Here is a 26,811-nt window from a genome sequence, read left to right as displayed (position 1 = left end):
GAGACAAAAGGTGAAAGCCACGACGCCCGGTGACCGTGGTTCTGCTGCAGAAAACCTTAATGGCCAATGGCAGTTCTAACAAGACTGCCAATGATATAGCTGAGTCGGCTCAAAATCTGCAAGCCATGAAAATGTGCACTTCTGCTACATTAACCAATCACTTTCAAGAATAATTTTGTATATCAACATAACAGATGATTGTCATCGCCGAGATATAGTCGAGGCAACCTGTTGGACGCGCAACATGTGACTGCAGAATTCTCAGGAGCGATCATGGATACGGCACAGAACTCATCTAGTCCAGCCTCTGGCCAGGAGTCTTTGAGTAGGACGGAGATCTTGAATAAGTCATGGTGCGTCTGGTCTCTTTGGCTTTATAATGTAGCATCCCTGGAGAGATTTATTCTATCTTTCCTGCCGCTTAGACGATCATTCTATTCCTCGAATCACCAGGAGCGGCTCATGAAGGATCTACCCACACATTGACCCACGCTTTCCCCCACCATGTCCGCAAGATGAATTTATTGATGAGAGCAGGAAATACATAGGCTATAAGGATTTTGCAAGGCATATATCGACTGACGATGATGACCTGACTCTAAGAAGATTCGATAAGGTTCACTGTAGACTTCTACTGTTCCTCCAGAATCAGCTTTCTATGCTGGAAGAAGCGCTGGACACTTTGGATGCCCAGTTGAGCGAACGAAGTGCTACAGATTACGACAATGGCTGTATGCGGAATGAAGCACCAGAGAGAAAAACCATTCTCGAGGCTCTGCATAAGACGATCAAAGAATATGGTATTGAGCAACAGTATACACAGCATTTCTTTAGAATGCTAATAATGCTTAGATAAACTTTTGTTATGGTTTCTGCAACTCAAAGGACGACCAAAAGCGTCTGCACGTATCGTTAAGAATGTAAAAACATGGCTTGGAAATTCAAATAATCCTATTCACCCAAAAGAGATCGAGTTTCTTGACTCTTCAGACCTCATATCGTTCTGCAGGATAGAGAAATCATCACTTCGAGGGTGGATAGAGAGCCACGTTCTGTATCAAACCAAAGCACTCTGGGGTCTTGTGTCGCCGCGAAACTGGCAACCAGATATGGCAGACGAAGGTGCTATCGAACGGGATGATGCTGCTGTCGACCGCCTCGGCAGGATAGCGATTATCTTTATAGCTGTTGTCATGCTCATCATGCCACTCTGGATCCTTGCGTTTGTACAAGACCAATCTCGGAGGTTAGCTGTTATCACAGTCCTCTTACTTGGCCTTGTAATGGTGCTCACCTGGGCAACGCTCGCAAAGCCATATGAAATTTTAGCTGCCACCGCCGGGTACGTACACATTCATGACACCTAAAAGCTAAACTAACGTGCATTTGATTTAGGTATTCGGCAGTATTAGTTGTGTTTCTCCAGTTGGGCAATTAGTGGTCGATGGGTTTGTTAACTTGATGTTCTTGAATGATTTGTCTATGCCTAATGGTTACTATCTATTGGTGGCTATGGCCCTTTGCACAGCCATATCAGCATCGATCATTGTGATTAGGAATATAACATGGGATATACCTAAATTTGGTAATGTGAGGTAATCTCGTTTTGAGTATGCTCAGGTCCCAGACACTAATGCTGGATGAGTGGTAAGTCACGCGCCGCTACTACCGCGCCTGCAAAGACGAAAGCTGGGAGTGATGACTCTCCGAGCGACGGGACTTGCACTTTATATCATATGCTATATTTTCACTTGAGCAAAGCTGGTGGAAAACAGTGTCTTTAATGGTAACGGGCGCAGGCCTTCATCCCATATGCTTCAGTTGGACTAACCCGTAGATCACGCAGGTATTTAGCGGGCTCGTAGTATTTCTTCAAGTAGGCCGTATCAATGACCTTATCTGCCAGAGGCGAAGATGGGTATCGTGCAGCACTATCGCAGAAGATAACATTGGGAGAAATGGATGGAATAAACGGGACGTCTTTGTCAATCGTTATTAACACCATGTCCACGCCAAGTTAGACTGTCAGGCCGATAAGGTTCTTTATAGATTACGAGCGTAAGGCACGATAACTGGTTTCCATTAATCTTAACTACAAAGGGGTCCAGCAGTTTCACCAAGAGTGAAGGGTTATTGGTAACGTGAGACTTTATTACGGTGAAGTAAACGAGCTGGACTCGAGGAGGGGTGTTGAAGCTCAAATTCTGGCATTGATACACGGCGATAGAAGAAAATAGATTATTATTGGGCTGAACCTTTCCCCCGGTATCAAAGACATTTAAAACTAGCTATCAAGTCCCTTGCAGGCTCAACGGTGGCAAGCACACGTGTAGTACGATAAGCTTGTATTGCAACGATCGCCCGAAGCCCCGTTTGGGCCCTTGCGAAGCTATCCGCTAAATCCCGAAAGGCCGAGTTCAATCGAACAACAGACTGAGCTGAGAGATTTTGATAACTTCGAGCCTAATTCCCAGCAGGCTCGGATTGGTGATCTACAGGACTTCCGCGTCTGCGGTGCTGCCTCGTAACCATGCGACAAGTGCCGTAATTGCGGAGGCCGCCGTGCTACACTGGTAGACGACTCCTCATTTCAGCAATGAGACACAAACGGCGCGCTCAATCTCAGCGAAACCGTTTGTGGACCTACGTAATCATTGCCACATCTGATTGAGGATGATCAGTGGGAAGAATAATCTGAGAGGTGCGGGGTGCCCATTGTCAAAGATTTGAGGTCCCCTACTGGACCCTGTATCAGGAAATGTCCAGGAGAGCTTCAGCTGGCGTTGTCCGCAAAAGCAACGATGAGTGGCTGGGCAGCATGCAAAGCAACAATAGTGCTGCGGGTATGTCTCATAGGTGTGGCTCTTTCGGGCGACCTGCGCCACTTCTTTTAAGACCGTTCGGTCTCGGGCCGGGAGTACCTCACTAAGGCCTCTTCTAATCCCAAAACAATGCAGCTCCCGCTCAGGTAGCCAAAGTCTACCGTGTGTGAGCTGATTTTTAAGCTCGAGTGAAAATCCAACCATGTGTTATCTGTTCCAAATGCATTACGATTACGATACAATGACATCGAGCTTTGAGTGGAACCAGAGAAAGGCAATCCTGTCATTCCTGTTTTGGAGAAGAGTCTAGGCTCTCGCTTGAGGAAAAGAGGAGATTGCAGGGGTCGCACAGGCCCCCTGGCGCGGTACTTGGGAGAATCGTCGACATCATTGGTGGTGACATCAGACTTTCAGGTCGTCTCTTCAGATCGGATCATGACATGTGCAGGGGTCTGGGATCCGGACTACGATTTTTCTTGTCATTTACGGGGTTCAGAAAAAACATGGCTATGGAAGGCTCCTTATGCATTCAATTGGCAGGCCCCGAAAACAAGGGAAATGAGGGTGGTTGATGATCCCCTTCAAGATGAATGACGACTGGCCGGCACCGTTCAGCCGGGTGCACACACACTCACACACTCATTCATATACCGGTAATAGTCTACAGGCCCGTTCGAGAGGCCATAGAAAAAGGTAATTAAGTGCTATGGTACTGTAGGCTGTCATGCCTGAGATTCACAAAGAAAAGGACGCAATCTCGATCGATTTGTTCCGCTCGAATCATTGGAAGGCACGGAGGAATCTCGACGTCAAGCGTAGTTGTGCTCTTTAGCCTTGTTTTCCCCCATTACTAGCCATTGACCAAGCCATTCAATTACGCCTCAAATGCCCCGTCACGCTTGAGCCACGATTCCAGGCGGCCCCTGTCGATTGGCTGCACGGACCAGGGATCCATGTTTCTCGGCAAAGCCAATCTGGAAGCATTGGCCAATGACGACGTGCCAGCGGGAGCTCTAGTCACATTGCATGAGCAACTGCAGCTCAAACTTGACCTCATCCTACGCCACCTATGTACTCACTCTCGTCGCCTGCGCGTTTCCCTGCTTTTGTCTCTCTGCCTGCTTGCCCTCCCAGCAACCAGATTGCCCAAACAAACTGCCTACCTACTCTTGCAGCACCCTGGTCTCCAAATGTCCAACGAGCACTGCTGTACTATGGCAATCGTCGTTTCTCAAGCACTTCGCTGGTGGTTGGTATAGTACTGGCAATTAAGCCCCAGACGGGTTGAGATTGCGGGTGTACGGCGATACCTCACCCCAAGGATTGCTGCATGTTCCTGACCGCTCCCATTTCCGTCTTGTGCCTGTGCCCGGTTCTGTGGCACATTGAAGGACCATTTCGTCATCCCAAACAGCCAGTCTCCGACTTGCCTTTCCCGATCCCATTTGACCTGTCCTACAAACAGAGAAGGCACCGTTCAGAGAAGGCGATGCTGCCGGGGCCCAGCTTGACAGGGCGAGATCCAGTGACATCGGCCTCTCCGTCTGAATAACTCTCACAGTCATGGGAGGGAGCGAATTGGAACAAGCCACCAAGACTCTCTGCTCTGCTTTGGCTGATTATCATAATGTGACCGTAGAGCAGAATTCGTTTGACTCCAGCCACAGATGACCCTGGCTAGAGATCCATGTGATAATCGGGCCTGCAGCGGACCCATCTTACCACCGCACGGGTCCCAGAAGAGGTCACGAAGCACAGATGATCTTGTAGGTCGATCAGGAGGTGCTGCTCCTCTGCTAATATCCTGTCAAATTGGCAACGTCCCGATTTTCCTTGTTGGCGTGGAAGACCACCATGACCTCACATCAGAGCTGTGTTAGTTGCCCGTCACATCTGTTGATAGCAGCTGGAGGCAACGAGGTATCATAGGTAGCCGTGAAATGCATACACCAGAACTCGAGATGATAGGGGGGATGACCTTGATCAGAACAAGGGTAGCACCCGAGCAAGCTGAGCCGAACGAGAATGACCAAGGTCCAGTGCCAGGAAATAAGCGGCAGACAGCTTGACAGGCCACAATCCAGACTAGCACGGCGGTCCTTTCATCATCGGGTACCCGTCCGTTGTCACCTCTGCCAGGTGCAGGGCTCCAGCTGTCCAGGCGAGCCAGGGTTTCCAGCTCCGAAGAGGCAAGGCTTTGGGTACCATTTAGACCACAGTAGATAGATGGAGTGGAGGAGCAAAGGAAGCTGGTCAGGTATGAGTGGGACTGGGGAAAGGTGGCTCCTCCCGTAGTGTGTGCTCTACTCACTCGTAGCTGCATGGTGGTTCCCACTTACACGTCAAGACTCTGTCTTTCTCTCTGTTGTCTGTGATGCACGACGCACGAACCGCACCTACCCTGCCCGGCCTTGCCTTGCCTTGCCCTGCACCTGCACCTGCACCTTCCTTCCCCACTACCGACCCGGACGCATTACCGCATTACATCGTACCTGCCATATACTACGCAGTCTACCACCACCACAACCTGTTCGTGACCCTGCTTCTGCTTCCTTCCCCATTAGGTCCCTACCTTTCTGCTTCGCGAAGCTCTTTCCCTGCAAGGTCCGTGAAATTTTAAAACATCCCACCCTCCTCCCAAAGCTTTCCTTTTCTCAACCCCAACCTGTCACGTCTCTCCAAAGCTCTACAGCTTCTCGCGCCAACAGCTTCCTCGACCTTCACCTCTAAGGTACATATTCCCAAGGTCCTTCACCTCATCTCATCTCCTTTTCAAAGCACTGAAGCCTCCCTCCCGTCTCCTCAGACCTCTAACAGCGTCCTCTGCATCACATAATTCTCGACATACGTTTTTCTTGAGCTCACAATTCCAGGCAGAAGAACCTCCTCTACGCCCCGGCAACCGCCTCGCCTTCAGTCATCAACAGCATTATTTACGCTCACGCGCAAATAACACTCTAACCCCCCACCACTCCTACTCAATCTGTCAAGATGAAGGCTACTCTCTTCGCCCTCGGCGCGTTTGTCGCCAGCGCTTTTGCGCAGTCCATCGGCGACCTCCCTCAGTGCGGTGTAAGTAGATGACTCCTTCCGTGTTTTTTTGTGCAAACGTCAACAACCGCTTTCAATCGTTCTCAACACGCGCCAACAATGCGCATCTCAATTGCGGAAAGGATGCTAACGGCGAATACAGCAAGTCTGCGTCAATAACATGCTTGGCAAGGCGGGCGAATTTGGTTGCAGCAACACCGATGCTGCTTGCCTCTGCAAGGACGCTAACTTCGCCTACGGAGTCCGTGACTGCTCGTACCAGTCCTGCCAGAACGACACCGCTGCTGCGATCGTCGTTGCCTACGGCACTGCGTACTGTGCTTGTAAGTAGAGAGCCATAACCTGCCTTTGTCCCCAAAAGCTGACATGACAATCAAGCCGTCGGTGTGGTCGTCCCCATTGGTAGCGTCTCTGTCAGCGGTGTGGTAAGCATCTAAAACGCGTTCAATCCTTAAATTGGAACCGACTGACCTTTTTGCTAGAGCCTGACTGCGACCGCCTCTGTTCCTAGTGGCGCTAGCTCTGCGGCCGGTGGTGTACGTATTGCTTGCTCGTTTCTCCCATCTGCATACTCACATTCGTAACAGGGATCTTCTTCTGCCATCACTACCTCTGAGATCGTCTCCACTGTCACCGTGAGCGGTTCCACGAGCACTACCACCGTTGGCTCAACCACCATCTACACAGTCATTGGTGGTGGAGCCGGTACCACAGGCGGATCGTCAGGTAGTGCTTCTGGCTCCGGTGCTAGCGGCGAGGCAACTTCAACCGCGGTCACCACGTCCGAGTTCACCACTGTCATCACGAGTGGCTCGTCGACTATCACTTCAACTGGCAGCACCACAATTTTCGGCGTGGGCGGTGTTGGTGGCGCGACCACTCTACCGGAGACTGCTGTCTCTACCGTCCCAGTGGTCTCCACGATTACCTCAGGCAGCACCACGCTCACGACTACCATTGGCTCGAGCACCATCTCTTCCAGCCTGACTGGCTCCGCTGCCTCCAGCGTGCTCTCTAGCCTGGCCAACTCGGCCACTGGCACCACCAGCTCAAGCACTGGCTTGGTAAGCCCCTTCGCTTTGGGACCTTCAAAAGTGATTCACTAATTTTCCTCCAGGCTCCTCACCAGACTGCTGCTCCTGCTGCCGGTATCCTGGCCGCTGCCGGTCTGGCTGCTCTCCTCCTGTAAATGGAGTGAAGCTTTTCTTCTTTCCTTTCCATACGTCTTGATGTCTGCATGACTGCATATGCTTGGAACCTAATACCCACCTAATACCCTTTCCACTTCTCGACTATCGCTTTTCGACCTTTTGTCCATTTCACCGGCCATCGTCTTAGATCTCGCATTGGGGAGTCGGACGGAGTTCATACGCGAGGAATGACGGAAAACAGAAAAAGGGGTGACAAGGAAATGGAAACGGATAGGACATCTCTGGTTCTTTTTTGACGAAATGATTCCGATGTTTTCTAATACCAACCCAAAATTCATGGGAATAATTTGACCGGACTCATGGTGATGGCTGGACAGAATGGACGAGATCATGAAGATTTGGCAAAGAATCTTCGAGGATTCTCAGGCGTCCTTGACGCATAGTTGTGCGTATGTATATACATACGAGATACCCTTCCTCTAGAGCTCCTGCCGGGGCACTTGCGATCGCTTTGAGCCTTAATCAATGGCAGAACTTACTGAGAAATGATTGATCTTATCAAATGATTCCAGACTTGAGTGACCGATTTCTAGAAAGAATTTTCTGAGAAGCCATATGTGATATTAGAAGGAGATGTGACCTCGACAGAAATGGAGAATGTTGTTGAGTGTGTACAGTACAAATGGTTACAATTTACGCGAATGTAAGTTGTTATGTAAGGCTGATCGACACAGCCCACCTGCCCCATCTTCAAGTGCTTTCACGTGTCCAGTATCGCGTCACGGACAGCTCCTAACTCTCACTCCAAAATCTCTTACAGAGGGCATGGCATTTGCCTGCAAGCAGCCAAAATGGCAGAGAAGACCAAGAAGAAGACAATAGTCTTTTTCCACCCCGATCTTGGCATCGGTGGTGCTGAGCGGCTGGTGGTGGATGCAGCGGTTGGCCTGCAAAACCGTGGCCACAAGGTCGTCATCTTCACAAGTCACTGTGACCCCAAGCATTGCTTTGATGAAGCGCGCGATGGTGAATTCACCCTATAATATGTTATATTGAGGCCTAGAAACTAAATTGATTCTCCAGGTACCCTCGATGTTCGTGTCCGAGGCAACACCATCATCCCGCCCTCCATACTCTCCCGCTTCTCGATTCTCTGCGCCATTCTGCGCCAGCTCCACCTCATTCTTCAGATCTACGTGACGTCGGAGCTCTCCTACCTCCAGCCCGACGCCTTCTTCATCGACCAGCTCAGTGCCGGGCTTCCCCTCCTTCAATACCTACAGCCTAAGACTCCGATCCTCTTCTACTGCCACTTCCCCGACCTGCTCCTCGTGCAGGGCCGCAAGAAGTGGTGGAAGCGCCTGTACCGCCTGCCGTTTGATACTCTGGAGCAATGGAGCATGGGCTTCGCCGACGCGGTGGCTGTGAACTCGAAATTTACAAAGGGCGTGGTGTCGCGGACGTGGCCGACGCTGGCAAGGAAGAAGGATCTAAAAGTGGTATACCCTTGCATCGACACGAAGCCGAAGAAGGACGCCGCGGTGGAGGATGACGATGGTACACCGGTCTGGAAGGACAAGAATATCATTCTGAGCATCAACCGGTTCGAGCGCAAGAAGGACGTCGCGCTGGCGATCAAGGCGTTTGCGGGACTGCCCAAGGACAGGCGGAAGGGCGTGCGGCTCGTCGTGGCTGGTAGGTCACATCATTCAACGCCGTACTCCTCCTGCATTCACATGCTGACCTGACACTCTTGATTAGGCGGCTACGACAACCGCGTCGCCGAGAACGTAGGCTACCACAGCGAGCTCGTGCAGCTCGCCGACGCCCTCGGGCTCCGCAGCGCGACGACCAAGACGCTCGTCGCGGCGCTCCGCGTGCCCGCCGACACCGAGGTGCTCTTCCTCCTCTCGGTGCCCAGCACGCTCAAGAACGCCCTGCTGCGCTCCGCCCGCCTGCTCGTCTACACGCCCGCCAACGAGCACTTTGGCATCGTGCCCCTCGAGGCCATGCTCGCCGGCCTGCCCGTGCTGGCCGCCGACACGGGCGGCCCCACCGAGACCGTCGTCGACGGCGCCACCGGCTGGCTGCGCGCCCCGGCCGACGTGCCCGCCTGGACCGCCGTCATGGACGCCGTGCTCAACCGCCTGCCGCCCGCGCAGCTCGCCGCCATCTCGCGCGCGGGCGAGGCGCGCGTGCGCGCCCACTTTGCCGACACGAAGATGGCCGAGACGCTGGAGGGGATCGTGGGCGAGATCGTCGCTGCGCGTGCGCGGCCGCGGCCGGCGCGGGCTTCGGCTTCGTTCCGCGGCGCGGGGGCTGCGCTGGGTGCGGTCGCGGTCGTGCTGGTTGCTGTGCTCGGCGTTGCGGTGCGGTGGCTGTCGTGGCCGCCCGTGGCGGCTTGACGGGCACAACGTAACGTAGCTTTTAGATGCTCTATTACTTGTGAATAAGAGGGACGGACGTCCATGTGAACACCTCGAAGTATTCACTGAGGCTCTAGATGTGATGCAGGTGATGATGTGATGAGTGAGGACGCTTGTATACATGGTGTTCCGATGAGCTTAGCTCTGTTCGACGTGCTCTCCTCTTGTAATAATTCTGCTACCCTGCAGAATCATCCCTCAGCATCGTCTAAGATGATATACCCTACCTCTCAATTCTACATATGTTTCACAAATAATAAAGTCACTGAGCAACTGTTTGTAGGAGTAGTAATGTACGGTCTATTCAGATTATGCCACACGGTTTGACTGTCCCCGCGACCTAGTCCTACTTTCTCCTCACCATCATCACCACAAACCAGCTTGTTGTGCTCACGCAGCTGTCCCTATTCTCTCTTGATAATCGTTATCTGGGGTCCATTATCCCACCCATTCAGTTCATTTATCCTTCCGTCCGTCCGTTCGTTCGTCCGTCCATGGTCGCCGCTATTACCAGCGCGATCGCTGTCGAGTAGCCATCCATCCCGGCCATGTCCCTTTCCTTCCCTCCCTTCCTATCCTCCCTTCCATCCATCCTAACCTTCATGAAATGCTTATGCTAGAAACTCCGTACCGAGTTTGATAACTCGGCGCTCTATATCCACGCTGTGCTAGATCAAGACAAATTAACCACCCCCTCGAGTGCCCCGAAGGCGCGACTCTCTCTGTGTGTGCGTATATCTCACGCAACAATGTCGTGTGCAATCTCCCCTCGACTTCGTGTGCTATTTCATCCCGTCTCGTCAAACCTCGTATAATCGTCCCGAGCCAAGGAGATGTTGAGTAGGGAAAATCCGGGGACGTCACGTCCCCAGGACAACAAAAGGAAGAGACCCGTATGAACCCAGTCCAACTTGGAAGATGTGCCCTCGACCACCTTTTGTGCGATCTCAATGAACTCGAATCCATCCATCCTTTTTGGGGTGAAATACAGAGCACCGCCCAGTCCTTTTTCAATATCTCCATAGTCCCAAACATGTATTTCTGGAGAGCCGCGATGACTGCATACGCAAGTCACCCAGCTGTCTCCTACAGTTCCATGCCACACCAGACCACTGGCAAAGCCCTCGGCGTAGTCTCTTCCTTAAGCTATCAATATGTCCAACCTAACCAACACTATTGAAGGTTATTGTCTCCCAAAGGGCACCACCCATAATGAAGGCGTGTCCCAGATCCTCCACATCTAACCAAAATCGCTGCGTAAGCAAGGAAATGTTGACTAGAAAAACAGATAGCCAGCCAATGCAAGTTTTATCCGAAGATAGAAACCGAAAGACATCGTGATTCGCGCGAGAGGGGAAGGTTGCGCAGCGGACGAGCCATAATTATTGGCAGCCGCCATAGAAAATTGTTCGAACAAGGTAGATCCGCTTGTGGAAATGCAATGATATCCTTAGTCACTATGCACGACGACCTTCTTCGCCGTCTCCGTGCTGCCAACGCTAGCATTGGTGTCTCGTCGCTTGGAACCGATCACCATCTTGCCCATCGGCGCCTGTGCGTCTTTGGGAGGCGTGCTCCTCTTCTTGGATTTGGCCATGACCAAGCCTTCATCGCTATCGCTATCCTCATCGTCTTCTACTGCCCGAGCTGATGCGGACGGCGAAGCAGAAGTAGTGTACTTGACAGTGTGCCGGTCAATGTACACCGGGATGACGTTACCCTCGGAGGAAAGCTCCTGCTGTTCAAGAGGGAAGCCAGCAATGGGCTCTTTGGTCATTGCTGGTGGGGTCAGGGAGTCGGTCGTCTCAAGCAGGGCGGCGTTCTTGACAGCGTCGGGATTGCCAGGATGACCGAGGAACTCTCCCTCCAAATCCGCAGATACCGACGATGCTCCGCTGAGTAAAGCGGGCAGGGACGGGTCAGATTGGAAGGCCAGGATCTGCTCGGAAATCTGCTCGGAGATATCCTTTGTCGGAATAGGGTTGGCCACATACAGAGGGCTTGTTACCACGCTTGGGCTGGTAAGAGGAGTAGTCAAAGCGTCGACGGATACTGAGCTAGATGATATGGCTGTTCCGACGGTATCTTCGCGTGAGGGCGCAGAGTGTTGCTGCATGAAGAGCTCGTCATCAGGCGAAGGCGGGCAGGGTATTGAAGCTGGATCTAGTGCCTCAATGCTGACCTTGGAGGCTTGTTGTCGCCTGATTTGATCCTCGTATTCGAGCAGCTGCCGACGTCGATTGGTCTCCTGTGCTCTAGCAAATGACTCTGGAGTAGATGTGTTGTATACTCGAGGGGCCGGGGTCTTGCCATCTGGGACATCCCCAATCCTTTGAGCTGTCATTGGCCTCTCATCAAGTTCGACCGTCGCACGTTGTTTGTCGTGCATATTGGGATCCGACTTGGGTTGGCCGTGTTGATAGGCATTGATAGCACGAGCGGAAAAGAAACTCGGAGAAGGCAAGGGTACGTCTCCTGGTCGAATCTGTTGTGCGCGTTTGGGCAAAGCGTTATTCCCGGGAGCCACAGCAGTGCTTAGTGATACCTTGGCTTCAGCTCGCTTGTCGGCGTTGGAGAAGATGATGGCTCGGTCAGCCGATCGCGCCCTGGAGGCATCCTCTGCGGAGGTGATATCGCGGCTCTTCCTCAGAAAGCTGTTGTCATCGGCCGGTCCGTCGAAAGCTGGGGTCGTTGGCACCGTGTGTGAATGAGCCTCGTGCACATGAGGAGCCAAGCTCAGAAAGGCATTCGTGATCGACCGGGCATAGTGGTGTTTCGGAAGTTTCTGATTTGCTGTCGGGGTTTGTCGCTCAGCAGCCTCTTCTTTTGCCATCATGTCCGAAAAGCCGCCTACCGATGCTGTCGTGGAACTCGGCCCTTGGTCAAGGGGTGAATCTTGAGGGCTCGCTGCCACGCTCTGACTCAGAGGATGTTCGCCCGAAGGCTGGACGTATTCTCGTACGGTCGCGAAATAATCGCTATCCCCGCGGAGACTGCGACGCCGTATATCCCGAGGGTATGGTGTGGAGGGGTTAGTAGCTGGACTGTCGCCAGCCGAGCTGGCAGCGCTACTTGCGGCTCTTCTCCTTGATGTGCTCTCGCCACGTTCCGTGCGAGGGTGTGTAAACTTGTTGAAGGTCTTCTTGACTGCGGATCTGGCTCGCTCAAGCAGTGAGAGGGGAATGACGGCCTCTCGCATTTCCTTATCGTCGACCTGAATCTTCCGGCCGGCGGTACGTCTCGAGGGATCGGTATCATCAAGCCACCCGAGGACATTCTGGATGCCTTGCACGACCCATGGGTGGCGCTTAACCTCCCGAAGTCTAATTCTCTTCTCCGGATTCTTGATCAGCATCCGCTTGAGAAGATCACGAAGCACGTCATCGATCTCCTCATACCCCAGTTCATCATCGTCTCTATATGGTGCGCTGTTGACACGGTTGTAGAGTGACGTTGTCTTGGGAGAGGTCGATGGGTCGACTGGCTTCAAGCGTCTAGAGGGTATGTAGACTTCCTCCTTGGCAATTTTGCGGAACATCTGGAACTCATCCTCCGCCATAAACGGGATGCGAGCAAAAATCAAGCAGTAGAGTGTGACGCCCAGGGACCAGACATCAATCTGCTCGGATACTCTGGGCTGTTCACCGCTGTCGAGATCTGTGTAGCAAAGCTCGGGTGCGAAGAAAGCCGGTGTTCCCACAGTCTTAGCAAGTTCCAGGTCATCGTCGAAGTCCCGAGCTTCAGACTCCGATACGGTGTCGTCGGCTTCACCATCTCGGATTGGTCGGCCAAAATAGGATACTCCGAAATCAGAAATCTTGACACGATGGTCCCTTGTCCAGAGTAGATTGGCGGGTTTGATGTCTCTATGAACCACACCTTCGTAGTGCAAATACTCGAGGCCCAGCACAGTGTCTCGGAATGTGGCTCTCGCGTGCTCCATGGTAAAGCACGGAACGAAGGAGAAGTCCTCAGCGAAGAAATCATTCACCTGCGTGCTGAGATCTATCGACGACATGTGTGAGATGATTGAATCGGCCATGCTAGGCGAGCGGCCTCGGAAGCCGCCATCGTCATAAGCGCCGTACATTGTCCCATCAAGAGCAGATGAAGAACCGGGATTTGACCGAAGCGGGCCAGGCGTGTCGAGGTCTTCTTCGTCACGTGGGAGAGGCGTAAGATCGGGTTCGGTAGAATAGGAAGCGGTGTTTGTTGTCCGTTGCAATGACCGCACAGAGTGCGTTCGTGACGGTGCTCGGGAACTAGGCCTGGAGCCTTGCATAGAGGGTGGATTCGATGGCATCGCCGCCCTCTCGGCATATTCGATGTTGCTGAGGCTAGATATCCTCGATTGCATGTCGACATCATCGTCGTCGGCTGCGTACTCTAGGCTCCAATAATCGTGGTGTCCGGTCTGTACTTGGGTGGATTTCGCCCTCTTCATTTCTTTAATGGTATGCCGCCGCTCTAGGATCCGACCATAGTCTTCCTCCTGTGCGGTGAGGCTCTCACCTCGCATCTCCCGCTCGGCTCGCCGGCGCTCGTAGGCACAGATGTGAGGTAATCCCTTCTTCCTCCAGACGATCTCTCCGCGTTCGACATGCTCGAGGACCATGTAGATCTTCTTGAGTTCGGGGTCGTCAATGACTTCGAGGAGAGCGACGACGTTCGGATGCCGTATCTTCTTCAATATGGCAATCTCCCTCTTGGTCTTCTCTTGAGGGTTCATGTTGGCCGTGACTTTGCCGAGCCTCCGCTTCTTGGAGAAACGGGGGATGATCTTGATGGCCACGTTTTCGCCATTCTCGAGATTCCGGGCCAGCTTCACCTTGCCGTGCACACCGCGGCCAATTTCGTCGATGATCTCGTAGTGGTTTATGATTTTTCGGCCCGTCGTGAAATCCCTATCGACATTGGCGACATGAGTCCTATAGAGCAATGGGGTGTTAGTGGGCTAGGACGTCTTTATCCTCGCCGCGCCCCACAGGCGAGAGGCCCCGCTTTAAGTGAGTCGGGTTCGAGTCGCTCTCAATCGCGTCGAGGCACGAGGCACGAGGACGAGATGAATGGCGAGCAAGATGAAGTGAAAGGAGACTTACTCTCTGACTTTGTGTGTCTGCAGCGGGTGCAGGTAGGGGCTGTGAGTCGGTGCGGGCGTGGTGCCCTCGGAGACGGGCTGCGGCGGGAGGGACATGTTTGAGCGGGGGTTGCCCGGGCTGAAGAGCCCAGGCGAGGAGATGGGAGTGCTATTGGCGGTCCTTGAGGGGATGTGAGGAGGGAGAACGCTCTGCAGATGAGGAAGCTGCGAATTGCGGTTGTGATTGTGAGGTTGTGGTTGTTGCGGTTCCATGGCGAAGGTCTGGTCTGCGGTCACTGCGGATCGACATAGTGGTATCTGTGGGAGAAGGCGCTCTTCAGTTTGGTGAGGAAACGAAGATGAAGCACGAGGCGGGGCTCTGAGTGAGAGAGAGAGAGGCGGGCATTTAGGCGGCCATTGTGACTGATGATCGCAACAGACAGGAAGCGCTGTGACGTGTTGTGATGTTGGAGATTATTCGAGAAGGTCGTCGACGATCGTGGGTTGTATCGTTTGCAAAGAGTTGGGAAAGTGCTCGGAGGAGCTGGAGAAGTGATGGTAATTGAGTAGAAAAGGCCAAAATGGGGCAGCGGCAAGAAGGTGGGAATGGTTTGGTCTGGGTCTGGTCTGGTCTTGGGCGGCGGGCAAAAAAAGAATGGGGACTGGACCACCACTGCTGTACATGGGCACTGTAAAGTTGGTGGTGCGTGCGCAGCGCCAGGTAGCGGTGCGTGAGTCTTGAGAGCGGGACCGGCTGCAGCACTCGTTGTGTGTACAGTACTCTGCTGCATACCTAGGTAGTACTGTAGGTAAGGTAGGTAGGAAGATAAGTGTAGGTACTCGGGGTACTCTACCAGGGGACGTAGGGAGGTACCTACTCAGCAAAATGTACTTTCCACCATTCCCTCAGGTAGACTATGTACGTACTTTTGAGTGTAAGTGGCCTGTTGCGCTTGCGGCGAACCCACTTGGGGCACCTGGCTCCCTGGGCGCGCACACACACACACCCAAGCTCCCAAGACACTTGACTCCTCTGGTGAACGTGTGTTTTGCGTGGTCCGGCAAGGTACACTCCACTACAGAAGTACCTCTCCATGCTCCTCCCCAAGGCAAGGACAGGACGCAGGTGGACCTGTCTGCCCAGAACGTTAGTCATTTAGCGGGCTGTGCCCAGATGGTACTGTGCTGTGCTGGACCGTACCAGCCCAGGCCCGAACGGTGCCGGATACTCGTCCGGACTGGGGGAGAGGCAGCTTTCATTCTTCATACATGGATGGTGAGGTAATGGAGGCAGGCACAGGTAGAACATACTATGCAGTAGGACGCGCTCTTTCACATTTTATTCAGAAAGTAGTGCAGCGAGTGCATCAGACACGGCACTCGACATACAGTATGGTAAGGCAGTCAATCAATTCAATTCAACTCAGAGATTGCACTTGCTGTCAGGTTGCCCGGTCACGTCTCGCATTTCCGGTCTAGCCTACTCCTACATAGTACTCCTGCTGTGTACCTGAAGAGAGAAGACTACAGATTGCTGTTGGTGATGGTGGTGGTGGTAGTGCAGGTTTAGTTTTTTGGTTGACGGCGCTGGTCGAAAGATGATGATCGTCATGATGATGGCCGGATGGGATGGGTTAGCAGTGGTGAGATGGAGGGAAGGGGTAGGTACCTAGCAGCCTACTGCATAGTAGGTAGGTACCCTCGGGCAGTGTACAGTAAGTTTCAGAGAGATTCTCACGGCCCACCAACATCACCTCAGCACACCCACACACACACCCACCAGTGGCACCTCACTCTAAAAGGACTCTCAGCACAACTCCAACACTTTTTCATAATCAAGCGAGAAGCAGGCTCTCTGCCCGGGGATTTTTTTGATGAGGACGCCCACCCCGCCGCCAGTCAGCAGAAATCGATGTTTACACACACAGGCCACTGGCTGTCCCCTGCCCAAGTACTCAACACTCAGATCATGCCGTCCGTACTGTACCTAGGGTAGCCTGGTGGATCCCCATTCCTGTCTACTCTACTCTAGTTACTGTACGCCTGCAGCCACGGCCTCTTGTCGCCCTGTCGCCCTGTCCCCCTGACGAGCCTGATTCGGCTCTACTATTCCTCTTCCTGTTCCTCATGGATGAGCTTGAGCTTGAGCTTGAGCATGGGCTTTGGCTTGGGCTTGAGAAGAGGTGCCAGGCAGTTTGCCAGGTAGTTAGGCCGGAGTTCGACAGTGCATTTGCGCTACCTAGGTAGGTTAGGTACTCTCCATGCATGCAATACATCGTATCGTATCGTGCCTAGCGTACTTGCGTGTAGTTGGGCAAAGGTAGCGGGAAGCAGGGGGAGCCGGGCTTCGGCAGGTTCATTACCTCCTCAACAACACAGTATGACTCCCCTTGTAGAAGTTGATAGACCCATTGTATTAAAACAGACAGGACCTTTTGAGATTTTCGAGTTATTACGCCTCTCAACATTTGGGTATCTTTGCCCTTTCAGAGCCGAATGAACATTCATCGCCCTGGCGGAGGAGTACACTGAGAGGCAAGAAAAGGTTGACCTCAAGATGGGGAGCGAGGAGGGCGTTGCGCTAGGCTAGACAAGGTTCCAGGGATGGGGAATGGAGGACTGGGCTTATCGCGCTAAGACACCTCTCGCCAGCCACTGATTGGCCCTTCTGCTTATTGGGCTGGGCTGGTCCTGCAGGAGGGTGCTTCGGGGTGTGGTAGGTGCAGAGCAGGGAAGTGCAGTCAGGATGATGAAAAGATGGATGGATGATGGATGGTGGATGGTGAATGGTGGATGGGTAGATGGTGCTGGCTCGATGGGCCGATCGTCTGCCATGACAACATGAGGCAGGCCCGTCCTGTAAGTACTGTCCCTGCCGCATATTGATGGAGTTCGGCTCTATCCCATCCTGACGAGATTCAACAACGGAGCAGAAGCATGCCGGTTTGCTGATTGACTTTTCGACGTGCTACACCAGGTAGGTACTGCATGTACTGTACACGGGGCCCAAAGACTACCGTTGGGGCGAAACGCCTGATTGTGAAGAGATCTGAATCTCAAAAAGTTCGGCGGTGATGCTGTACATTCAAAACCTCGATTCACTAATCACGCGACAGCCCACGGAGCAGACGCTGCGGTGACACTTGCCCCTTCCCTCCTGAACCGGCCGGCAGTGGCAAGACGCGAAGCGATGTTCACGGGCGTCACGAAATGGCAGGCGACACTTCACTTTCAACAACCCTGAGTGAGTGAGTGAGTGAGTGAGTGAGTGAATGGGTGCATCCGCCCGTCTGGACCGGCCGGCTCGCCATGGCTTGCGACGGCGGGCAGGAGTCGGATGGACATTTGTCTTGTCATGTCTCTTCTGCACTCGAGGAACCCTTGGCCCAAGCCACGTAAAGCAAGCCGATAAGGTAATTAATTCATTGGGTGTCTCGTGAGACCAGTGGCCAAAGAAGAACATGATGGCGTTTCTGATTGTCTCGCCCCTGACGCACATACAGTCATCCAGTGCAAGTACAGTACGTTTTCCTATCTCTTGGGGTCTGGACGAATGCGGCATGGCTCCGTCAACATGCACGGCGATGGTTGGGAAGAGGAACGCTGCTGACATGCGCGCTCGTCCCTCCCAGCATCCTCTCGATCTAGATTCGTCGAGCAGAGTATCGAAAAGACCCGATGCACTGGGCAAACACAGCCGAAGAAGAAAAAGAAGAAGAAAAGGCCTTCCCGTCGTTGTCGTCTCCTACTAGCCAGGCAGGAAAGAAGGGCCAATTTACGGACGAGCCAGGCCACTTTGGCCCTCAATGCAAGCTTGCAGCACGGGGCGGGAATGGAGTACCGGTATCCTACGACGGGAACTTACTTCCTTAGTACACTAGAATATAGATCTCAACTTGTTTCAAGTTCAACGAGTCCCGGACCCGCAGGAATTAGGGACAGGGTATCGATGGTGAGGAAAACATGTCGTTCAATATCTCTCTGCCTGCCTGCCTGCCCATACTACACGATTATGTACTGTACAAAGCATCATCCCCCGGACCAACAACCCAACAATCAATCAAAATTGTTGGCAAGGAAAGATCCGGCACAGACCCCTTCCTTTTGATGAGAGGGACAGGAAAAAAAAACGTGATACGGGAGCAGGCGGCTCACAGATTGATTTGATAGCGAGGTCGCATTGGCTGATGAGAAGTGAGAGAGAAGAAATTTTCACTGATTCCTATCGGATCGGCAATGGAGCAATCAACGGCAAAGGAGGCTGATAAGTGGCGCGATCTGACTTGTCGAAATGCCCCGAGACAGTGACAACTACAACAACAAAAAACTGCCTTCGCCCGATAGCCTGACAGGAGAGGACAGGGAGGCACAGAGTGCCGAATGTTGCAGGGGAGACGACGACATGCGATGTGAAGTGTACAGTGCCTTCCTGGTTGTCGTTCTGGTTTTCTGCCTCACCCGTTTCGATTAATGTGATCTGCAACTGTAATCGTGTAGAGATCGATGATGGATGCCGTGAACAATGCACGATGCACTCTAGGCACGTAGAGACATACAGAAACAAAACATCTCATAATCATCTTTGGCTGCCTCTTGCGCCACAGCACCTGGCATCTTCATGATGGGTGGGGCAACTCCTGCAGCATATCAAAATTGCCCTGTTGCAGAGTGCAACTCTCCCCTATTATTATTCTCTCATCACGTACGCACATACATGCGCACGCATGCATGCAAATACTGAGATGTGAGTGGGGAACGGGTTGCGACCTCAAGCGTCTTGGGTCGCTTCATCAGGTTTTCTTACTGTGTATGCGCTACTACTAAGGCCATGGATTCTATACCGCGTAGATGATCACATCGCGAAGGGTGCTCCAATGTAGCCCAACTTAATTGCTCCCGCGATCGACCTGCCACAATTGCTGTGGCTAGAGTGTGACGGTACATAGCAATATCGCCCCTCCTCGTCCCTCATCCAGTGACGTTATCGCACCTGCAGATATAGAGGGGAAGGGGTCTATAACAGCCGTTAGTATTGCGTCTGCCTCTTTGATGGAGCGAGTAGTGTGGGTGTGACGAGTTATATGGCGGAGGCATGTCATGATCAGAAAAATCCCCTAGTTGGCTCTCGGGTTGCACAGAACCAGAGGACAGGCACATCAACGGTCAAGTGTCGCAGTTTCTCATCAGATACAATTCCTAGTTTGCTAGGTCGGGGGGTTGTTTGTGAGACCAGCCAGTGCGTTAGTTAATTAGGTGCTTATCAAGCTGACAATAACAGCATCGAGAAAAAGCATGTGAACTTGTGTAAGGAGTGCACGACTGCCGTCACACAGACGAGCGGAAGAGCCGGGGTGACTTTACATTACAGAGCCCCGTTTGCGGCCACGAAATCTCGGCGCCCAGGACGTCTCAGCCACAAAACACGCACACGGCACGCTGGTCTAGTGTGTGAGATATGGGATATCTACCTGACTTGTTCATGATGTTCGAAGATACCGTACCATGCACGGACGAAAACAATGTACGGCGGTAAAGTACCGGTAATGCTGTCGAGACAAGACGCCCGCCCGCCGCCGTGTGGACCGGGGCCAAGTTAACGTGGTCCCATTATCCACATCGAAGCTGCAGAACGGATCCGCTTGGCTCGAATTTGTTCGTTCGTTTTCCTTCATCCAGGAAGCCGTAAACCGCCCGTGTTCACTTCACTTCACTTCACCTCGCTTGTTCTCTGAGTTCCTCCGTAGCGAGCGTGGCCCCGCTCTCAATCTCTTGGAGATCACGGATCCTGCATCTGATGGTATCGCGATCTGCCCAGCGCCGTGCCATGCTTCAATGGGAAGACAGCCATTCCCAGCGGGAGGTCTACCTTAGTCAGGTGCACCGTCCCGTGTTGCGGAAGGGTGCGCTCGCTCCTAGTCACCACACTACTTCTATCAAGTGAACTAATATCCTACACTAAGCAGTGGTAGTCTTGTAGTCTTAGGAAATTAGTCCTGCATGTTCGAGTTGTAAGAATTCCACAGAATGCTCCAGTGGACCTTAGTTCCATCAGAGAGCTACGTATGTCCGCTTGAGGTTTGATACAGCTTCGATGGCCATCCATCATAGGCCGTCATGACGATGGCCAGCGGGGCGCGCGCGAACTGGCCGATGCACCATGGTGGGGAGGACAGGGGAACAAAAGGACGCTGTGCCTATCGAAGTACGGAGCGACCATCGTCACATTTCACAAAAGACAACCCTGGACAGGCGATTTGCTGGCCGCCAGGGCCAGACTGTTCTGTCGAAGCCACTTTCCCACTCCCTCTGTATTCTCACGATGCATTCAATTCAGTCCCGATGAGCTATCCGGGCCCCTCTCCGTGCCTCGCGAAACTCATTCTCTCTGCTCATGCTATGCGTCACTGGCTGAAATCCATCCATCAGCCTGCATTGACTTCGGCTTGTGCCTGCGAGGACATCCACGTTCGTCATGACTTACAGCTTGCTGGGTGTAATACAGCATACATATCAATCTTTTCCCAAAAGGCCGAGGCCTTCAAGCAACGTTCTTCCTATCGGGCAATTTTTGATGAGAAACCTGGAATGCGGCTTACCATTGGATACCACCCAAAGCCGACCAAGCCTGCTCCAACGTAAGCCCATTGACCCTTGTGATAGGACAAGCCCAGCTCGCGATGGTTTATTCCCATGCACGAGGGTGACTGTGATGCGGAGGCCTCGTCCCGTGGTCCTATTCCCCATTGCCGTTCTGGAGAGCGGATTTTGGAGAGCGAGAGCGACAGCAAGAAGGTAAGAGACAGGCCGCAATGCGTGCGTTCCCAGCACCTGCATTGCGTCTCCCCTAGTGAGCGGGAGGCGCACACATGACGACAATATTTACAGAGACTGCAGCAAGAAAGCGGTCGTATAGCCAATTGACCCGGGGCGTTGCATCTGACAGATCCCTTCTCTCGCCAGTAAGCCTCCGATGCCTGCAAGGATCGGTAGCAGGGGACAGAAGCCCAGTCCAAAGACCGACCATTGCCAGTCTAGTTAGATAGTGTCAAGAAGCCACTGCCTCCTGGCAGGTCACGATGTGGTCTGCATCATCGCCTGCCCAATTACGTCCTGAACGGCGGGAGAACTGGGCCGCTGCGCTGCATATCTGTGCCTGGCTGTTCTATCCAACGACACATGCAGGCAGCTGGAGGGGACCTTCCAAGTGACTGGCTGGCTCGCTGGGCATGGTAAGGTACGAACACGTTCTGCATCGCGGCCTCTGCATCCTGGAACCACGAGAGCGCTTCGCTGGGCTCTACTTGCATGGGATCCGGGGGCTGGAGGGGGCGGAGGAGGGGGAGGAGGAGGAGGGTGTTTGTCTGTCTGATGGTTCCAATGGTTCCATGCCCGCCTGCATATCGCTAGTGGCCCGACTGGACCAAGTCTCTTTACCCCGGAATCGATTGGGGGTTAGGGGGGACGCATCGCCCTATCATCGGTAAGAGATCTGAACTAGAGCCCTTAGCGACCGATGCTATTTAGGCTCGTCGACGTCTGTTCTACTCGCTGGCCCGAGCGTGTTGCCGCCCGTAGCGACAGAGAGCAATCAGAAGCAACTTGGAATTGGCCAATCGATCGTGTATCTGCTCTGCTTGGGGTTGGGTTCTGTGGTCTGTGTTCGATCCCTTCGATCTCGCCCCTAGTCGAGTTTCACGAGAACGAAGAAACGGGCATCCCGTTTCTGGCGAGGCCGGCCGGCGTGCACGGAAGTGCTGTGACAGGCAATCCGGAAGGGGGCTGACTGGCTGACTGGCTGTCTGGGCCGGGCTGGGCAGGCTTGAACGCAATCACAGTCAAAGACGAGCCAAGCTGCCGTTACTTGTCTTTGAATCCTAAACCCCAGGTCGTGTCGCGTGCCGGTTTTCCCGCACAAACATCTTGAATCTTGATTGTCTTCCCCCTCTGGTCTCCTCCCTTCTTGCCTTAGCCTTCCCCGCATCTCACTGAATATGGATAGATTGCTCCCATCATTGTTTTGGGGCTCCTACTAATGAACTGTTCTCCCATTGCCTGTCCAACCATCCCTTACTTACCCTGCTGGTTATCTAACGCTAAGGGTAACGACTCGCCAACGAGGGTGGAAACGTCGAAATGTGATTGATCACTTTGGTGCTCTCTAGGCGCAGTCGTGACGTTCTCGCACATGTTATGGAAGACTTGCTCCTCCAACGCTAAATCAAGCAGCCTGAGACTGCTGTGGATTCACGAACTGCATGCCCACTTTCCAATGTCGTTTCCACTTGCCCTCATTCCCTTAGCCACAGACGGCTGGTCTGTTATGGCGGGAATGGTGGCGCTCTGTAGTCCGCATGTGCCGGGCACGTTTTGATGCAGTTAGCTATCAGTCTCTTCGGGTTGCCGTTGCGAAAAACAAAAAGATGATAACTGACGAGTCGTTCAAGAGTCAATATCGAAACGTTCGTGAAGGATGAAGCGCCACCCTGAGCTGCTTGTGATACCTCGACAGGGCCTCCGGGTTTAATCTCTTGCCGTCTGTCTTGTCGGCGACCCAAATAGTAGCATCCCACCACCACCACCTCTTGTGGACGACAGAATAGTACATTGGGGCACAGGGTAGTAGATCTTGAGCCGTCTCTTGCCATGCCATGCCGCTGTGACGAGCTTACCACTCTCACCACTCTGCCCACGGATAGCGGTGCTGCCGTTCGACTGGTGTGACATGTGTGGTTGGAGCACAGAAACGCCCCTCCTCCTCGTTCTTCCCCTGTCCGTTGCCTTGCTGCATAGTGGGCATTCATCGAGGGGTGGGGATTTCTGTGCTGTATCTCCGCATCGATCTTCAAGCCGCACCTACGCACCATGCACCACGCACTGTAGACTACTTACTGTGGGAGTTTATGCTCCCCGGAAATACCAAACTTGCTGAGGCTCCTCTCCAAACACACACCATGCGAGGGATCCATCGACGATCATCGTAGTTCTTGGCCAAGTTGCCCAGCACCCCAGAGCAAGATGGCGGTTCAGCTCGCGAGCATCCTGGTCTGGCGCCGTCCGGGGCCCCAGACTCCACTGGCGGCGGGCTTTAGTGCCCTCGCGAATGCAAGCAACACCCACCGGTCGACCTGGCGATAGTTCCCTCCCCGATCAAGTCATCAGCAAACAGTGGGCTGGGCGGCCAAACGCAGACATCTTACGCAACCGCACCCATTCTCCCATCTTGCCAGGCGCCGACTAGGAATCTGGGGGTGTGAAGGAATCACACCGATTTGGCCCAATATCTGGAGGAGGCTTGCGCGGACCTATGGTGTGTGCGCCTGTGGTGGTACCGTACAGGACCGCAATCGCACTGGATGGTGGTGGCCCTCACAATCAATAGATTCATTGACCTGACTCGCCTGTTGCCTGCCCAGACCCAACCTCCAGAGCATCACCCCCGATCCGATATTTGGAGGCGGGCGAATGCGACCCTCCTCGTACTCCATCTCGGTCAGTAATCTACGGAGAGCGTGCACACTGGGTGGCCTCCTGCGCACTCATTCAAACAGATATGACAGACGACTAAGCGAAGCCTTTACGAGGTTTCTACCTATCTCTGCGTAATATTGTCCATGCGTGTCTCAGACCCTCCTTCTCCCAGCCTGCCCCTTTCCCGTGGGTGGTGTTGGGTGATGCGATGCGATGCAGCTCTGGCACTGGCACAGCCGGCCGTGCGCGCGGGCGTGCGGTGGGAGGGGTGCTCGGAGGCCCTTGACGGCCGGACGTTGCATCGCAAATGCACGTCATGTTCCTATTGCAGTGAACCTGGTTATCTATCTGTCTATCCTGTCTTGCCGCCCTCGTTGTCTCTCCTGTTGCTCTTGTCTTGTCTCAAGAGCCAGAAGGTGAGTGTCTCATCACGGTCTGTGTGACCTACTCCCGTGTGGATGCCGGTGATGTTTCGTAGGCGGCAGGAGGTAATAGAAGTAGTCAACTCCGCAGCCACCCGGCTATAGCTGCTTGACTGGCACATCCGAAGGCCACTGGACGGACACAAGGGTCGGGGCGGACCAGACTAGGAGAATAGGGGTCTCACAAAACCATCGTCATGAGGCTCACGGAAAGAGGCGAAGGTGTTCCCTCCTCAAGACCTCTGCACCACCACCTTGATCATCTATGCCGTTTCGTGTGGGTGATAAATGGCGACCACCTGCCTGGACATGTGATGATCCCTAACGTCAACTCCAGCAACGGCTAGTCACACGTTGATGGCTCTGATGGCTCTGATGCCGCTGGTTGGCTCGTCGAGGAGATGCCCGTGTCTCAGAATTAGCTGGAGCAGATCAAGGAATGAGCGGCCTTCTATCAGTCTCAGCATACACCATCATCCCTCTATGATAGGCCATCTGTATTGTACTTTGCAAGGCCAAAGACGCCGTCGCGCGTCGAGTTGCCACTTTACCCCGACTGTCCCGAAACTTGATCTTCAACATGCTGCAGCCACACCTTTTCTCAGATGCAACGCTATTCCGACCACTGCCATGTAAGTATTGCCGGATTTTCGCGGATCGAAGATTATCACAAGGCAAAAAGTTGTGCTATGGCGGAGATTTCTGTCCGCCTTGAGATGTCGACAAACTTTAAGCCGTCTAGCTTCAAAGATACTTAGTCAATAGCTCCAACATAGTAGAAACAAGAAGATGGCGAAAGAGATTTTAATCAAAATTTACATGTGACGAGATATATGGGCGACCCCAGAAAGTGTCCTCGAGATTTAGAGTCTTCCGATCATAGTTACGTCAAGTGTTATTTTATCAGCTTGACAGTTTTCATCGTCGTGTATTACGTTATCCATCTCCCCGTATTGCTATCTTGTTCAAGGCCCCAGTGATCTAATAGTTCTTGGTGTCTGGTTCATACGGACATTGAGATCCGTGATCTCTACTCGACATTGCTTTGCAAGGTCTCAAGGGCAAACGCAAGGACACGGCAGGAATTTCCAGACCATCGTGATCATCGTGTCCATCAGGATTTCCCAGACTGTGGTGCTGATGATTTAATATGTTCTCTTCGTAATGGTCATGAAATATGCATCCTCAACCCCAGTTCTAGCCTTGGGACCATCCATGTTCACATGCCCCTGCCTTGAGGTACAATGGATACAAAGCTCCAGCGTATCGCTCCTCTCCATACATACACACATACGTACATGTCGATTGCATAATCGTCAACTCAAAGCCCGCGAACACCTCTGATGAACCTCCCTAGAGCAAAAATCCCATCCCTCGCCAGATAGACAGTACGTATCAAATTCGAGAAGCATCAAGCCATAGCCAACCAGCTCGCCTAGTAGTGGTAATAGTGATGGACGTATCGATTGTCCGATATCAGCTCAAGCGCAGCCTGGCGGCCGCGCGCCTCGATCTCACACTGCATTCTCACAGCGTCAATTCTCCTCTTTGACTCCATCTGACGCCGGGCAGTCGCTGCTTCGATCCGAGCGACCACCTGTGGTGGGGCCGTCTGCGGCAGCATGTCTCTCGGCAGCGGGCCCATCTGCAACCACACTCCGTAGTGCTTCATGGCTAGGTTTAAGCCTCTGAATGCTCGCTCGGGCCTGTGAGTTGAGAAGAGCGGCCGTTAGCTCACCATGTCAGAGCACAAGCAGTTGGATGGCCGATCCAAGTGGAGAGGGTGGCGGGACATACTCGTCGGCCGTCTCGACGGCCATGACCTGTTTGAAGCCCGTCCGCGTGAGCAGCGGCATTCCGCCTTGCGCAATGGGCTCCTTGTTGGGATACCTGCGAACCACCTCGTGGTCGAAATACCATATCTCCAAAGTTAACTTCATCTCATAGTCCGCATGGTCCTCGGGCGTATGGCCGACGAGGGGCTTTAGCCACGCCTTCCCTGTGGATGACTATCAGCCTACGTTCGACTTGAAGTGGTCTTGACTCCTGACCCCGTATCTGGGAGAGGAAATAGATGTCCAAGATGGAATTTCAGCTACGTACAGATGTTGTGCTCTGTCAGGAACTTTTGTACGTCCATAAACTCCGAGTACTGCTCGGGCGTTATGGTGCCAGTGTTCCTCTTGTCCATGGCTGTGAAGAAGGCGTCCATGAACGCCTCGAAGATCGGCTGGGGAGAGCCATCCGGGTAGAAGAGCGGCGACCAGTACAGTTTCTGTTGTTGCCGTTGCTGCTGGGGCGGTGGGGCCTGTGACTGTTGAGGTGCTGGACGAGGAGGAGTCTGCTGCTGCTGAGATCTCTGGCTTGTATAAGAGTACGGCCGTGGCTCGCGCC

General features: G+C 53.2%; 3 protein-coding genes across 3 annotated transcripts; 2 read left to right on the top strand and 1 right to left on the bottom strand.

The window, feature by feature from the left end:
* Positions 1–5,813: 5,813 nt before the first annotated feature.
* On the top strand, positions 5,814–7,062 carry UCRPA7_8210 (putative cfem domain protein; the record flags this gene model as incomplete). The annotated part of the gene is made up of 6 exons (XM_007920728.1): positions 5,814–5,894; positions 6,016–6,196; positions 6,252–6,298; positions 6,356–6,409; positions 6,461–6,937; positions 6,991–7,062. 6 exons carry the CDS (start codon positions 5,814–5,816, stop codon positions 7,060–7,062), a joined length of 912 nt encoding a protein of 303 aa, XP_007918919.1.
* Positions 7,063–7,875: 813 nt separating this feature from the next.
* Positions 7,876–9,429, top strand: UCRPA7_8209 (putative glycosyltransferase family 4 protein; the record flags this gene model as incomplete). Its single annotated transcript, XM_007920727.1, has 3 exons — positions 7,876–8,050; positions 8,108–8,719; positions 8,786–9,429. 3 exons carry the CDS (start codon positions 7,876–7,878, stop codon positions 9,427–9,429), a joined length of 1,431 nt encoding a protein of 476 aa, XP_007918918.1.
* Positions 9,430–10,900: 1,471 nt separating this feature from the next.
* UCRPA7_8208 (putative serine threonine-protein kinase ssp1 protein) lies at positions 10,901–14,644 on the bottom strand (the record flags this gene model as incomplete). The annotated part of the gene is made up of 2 exons (XM_007920726.1): positions 10,901–14,378; positions 14,550–14,644. The coding sequence occupies 2 exons, from the start codon at positions 14,642–14,644 to the stop codon at positions 10,901–10,903; spliced, it is 3,573 nt and encodes a 1,190-aa protein (XP_007918917.1).
* Positions 14,645–26,811: the final 12,167 nt, after the last annotated feature.

Source organism: Phaeoacremonium minimum, assembly GCF_000392275.1.
Source record: "Phaeoacremonium minimum UCRPA7 unplaced genomic scaffold PA7_03_scaffold_582, whole genome shotgun sequence".
NCBI lineage: Eukaryota > Fungi > Ascomycota > Sordariomycetes > Togniniales > Togniniaceae > Phaeoacremonium > Phaeoacremonium minimum.
This window is presented reverse-complemented; position numbering and strand designations above follow the sequence as displayed.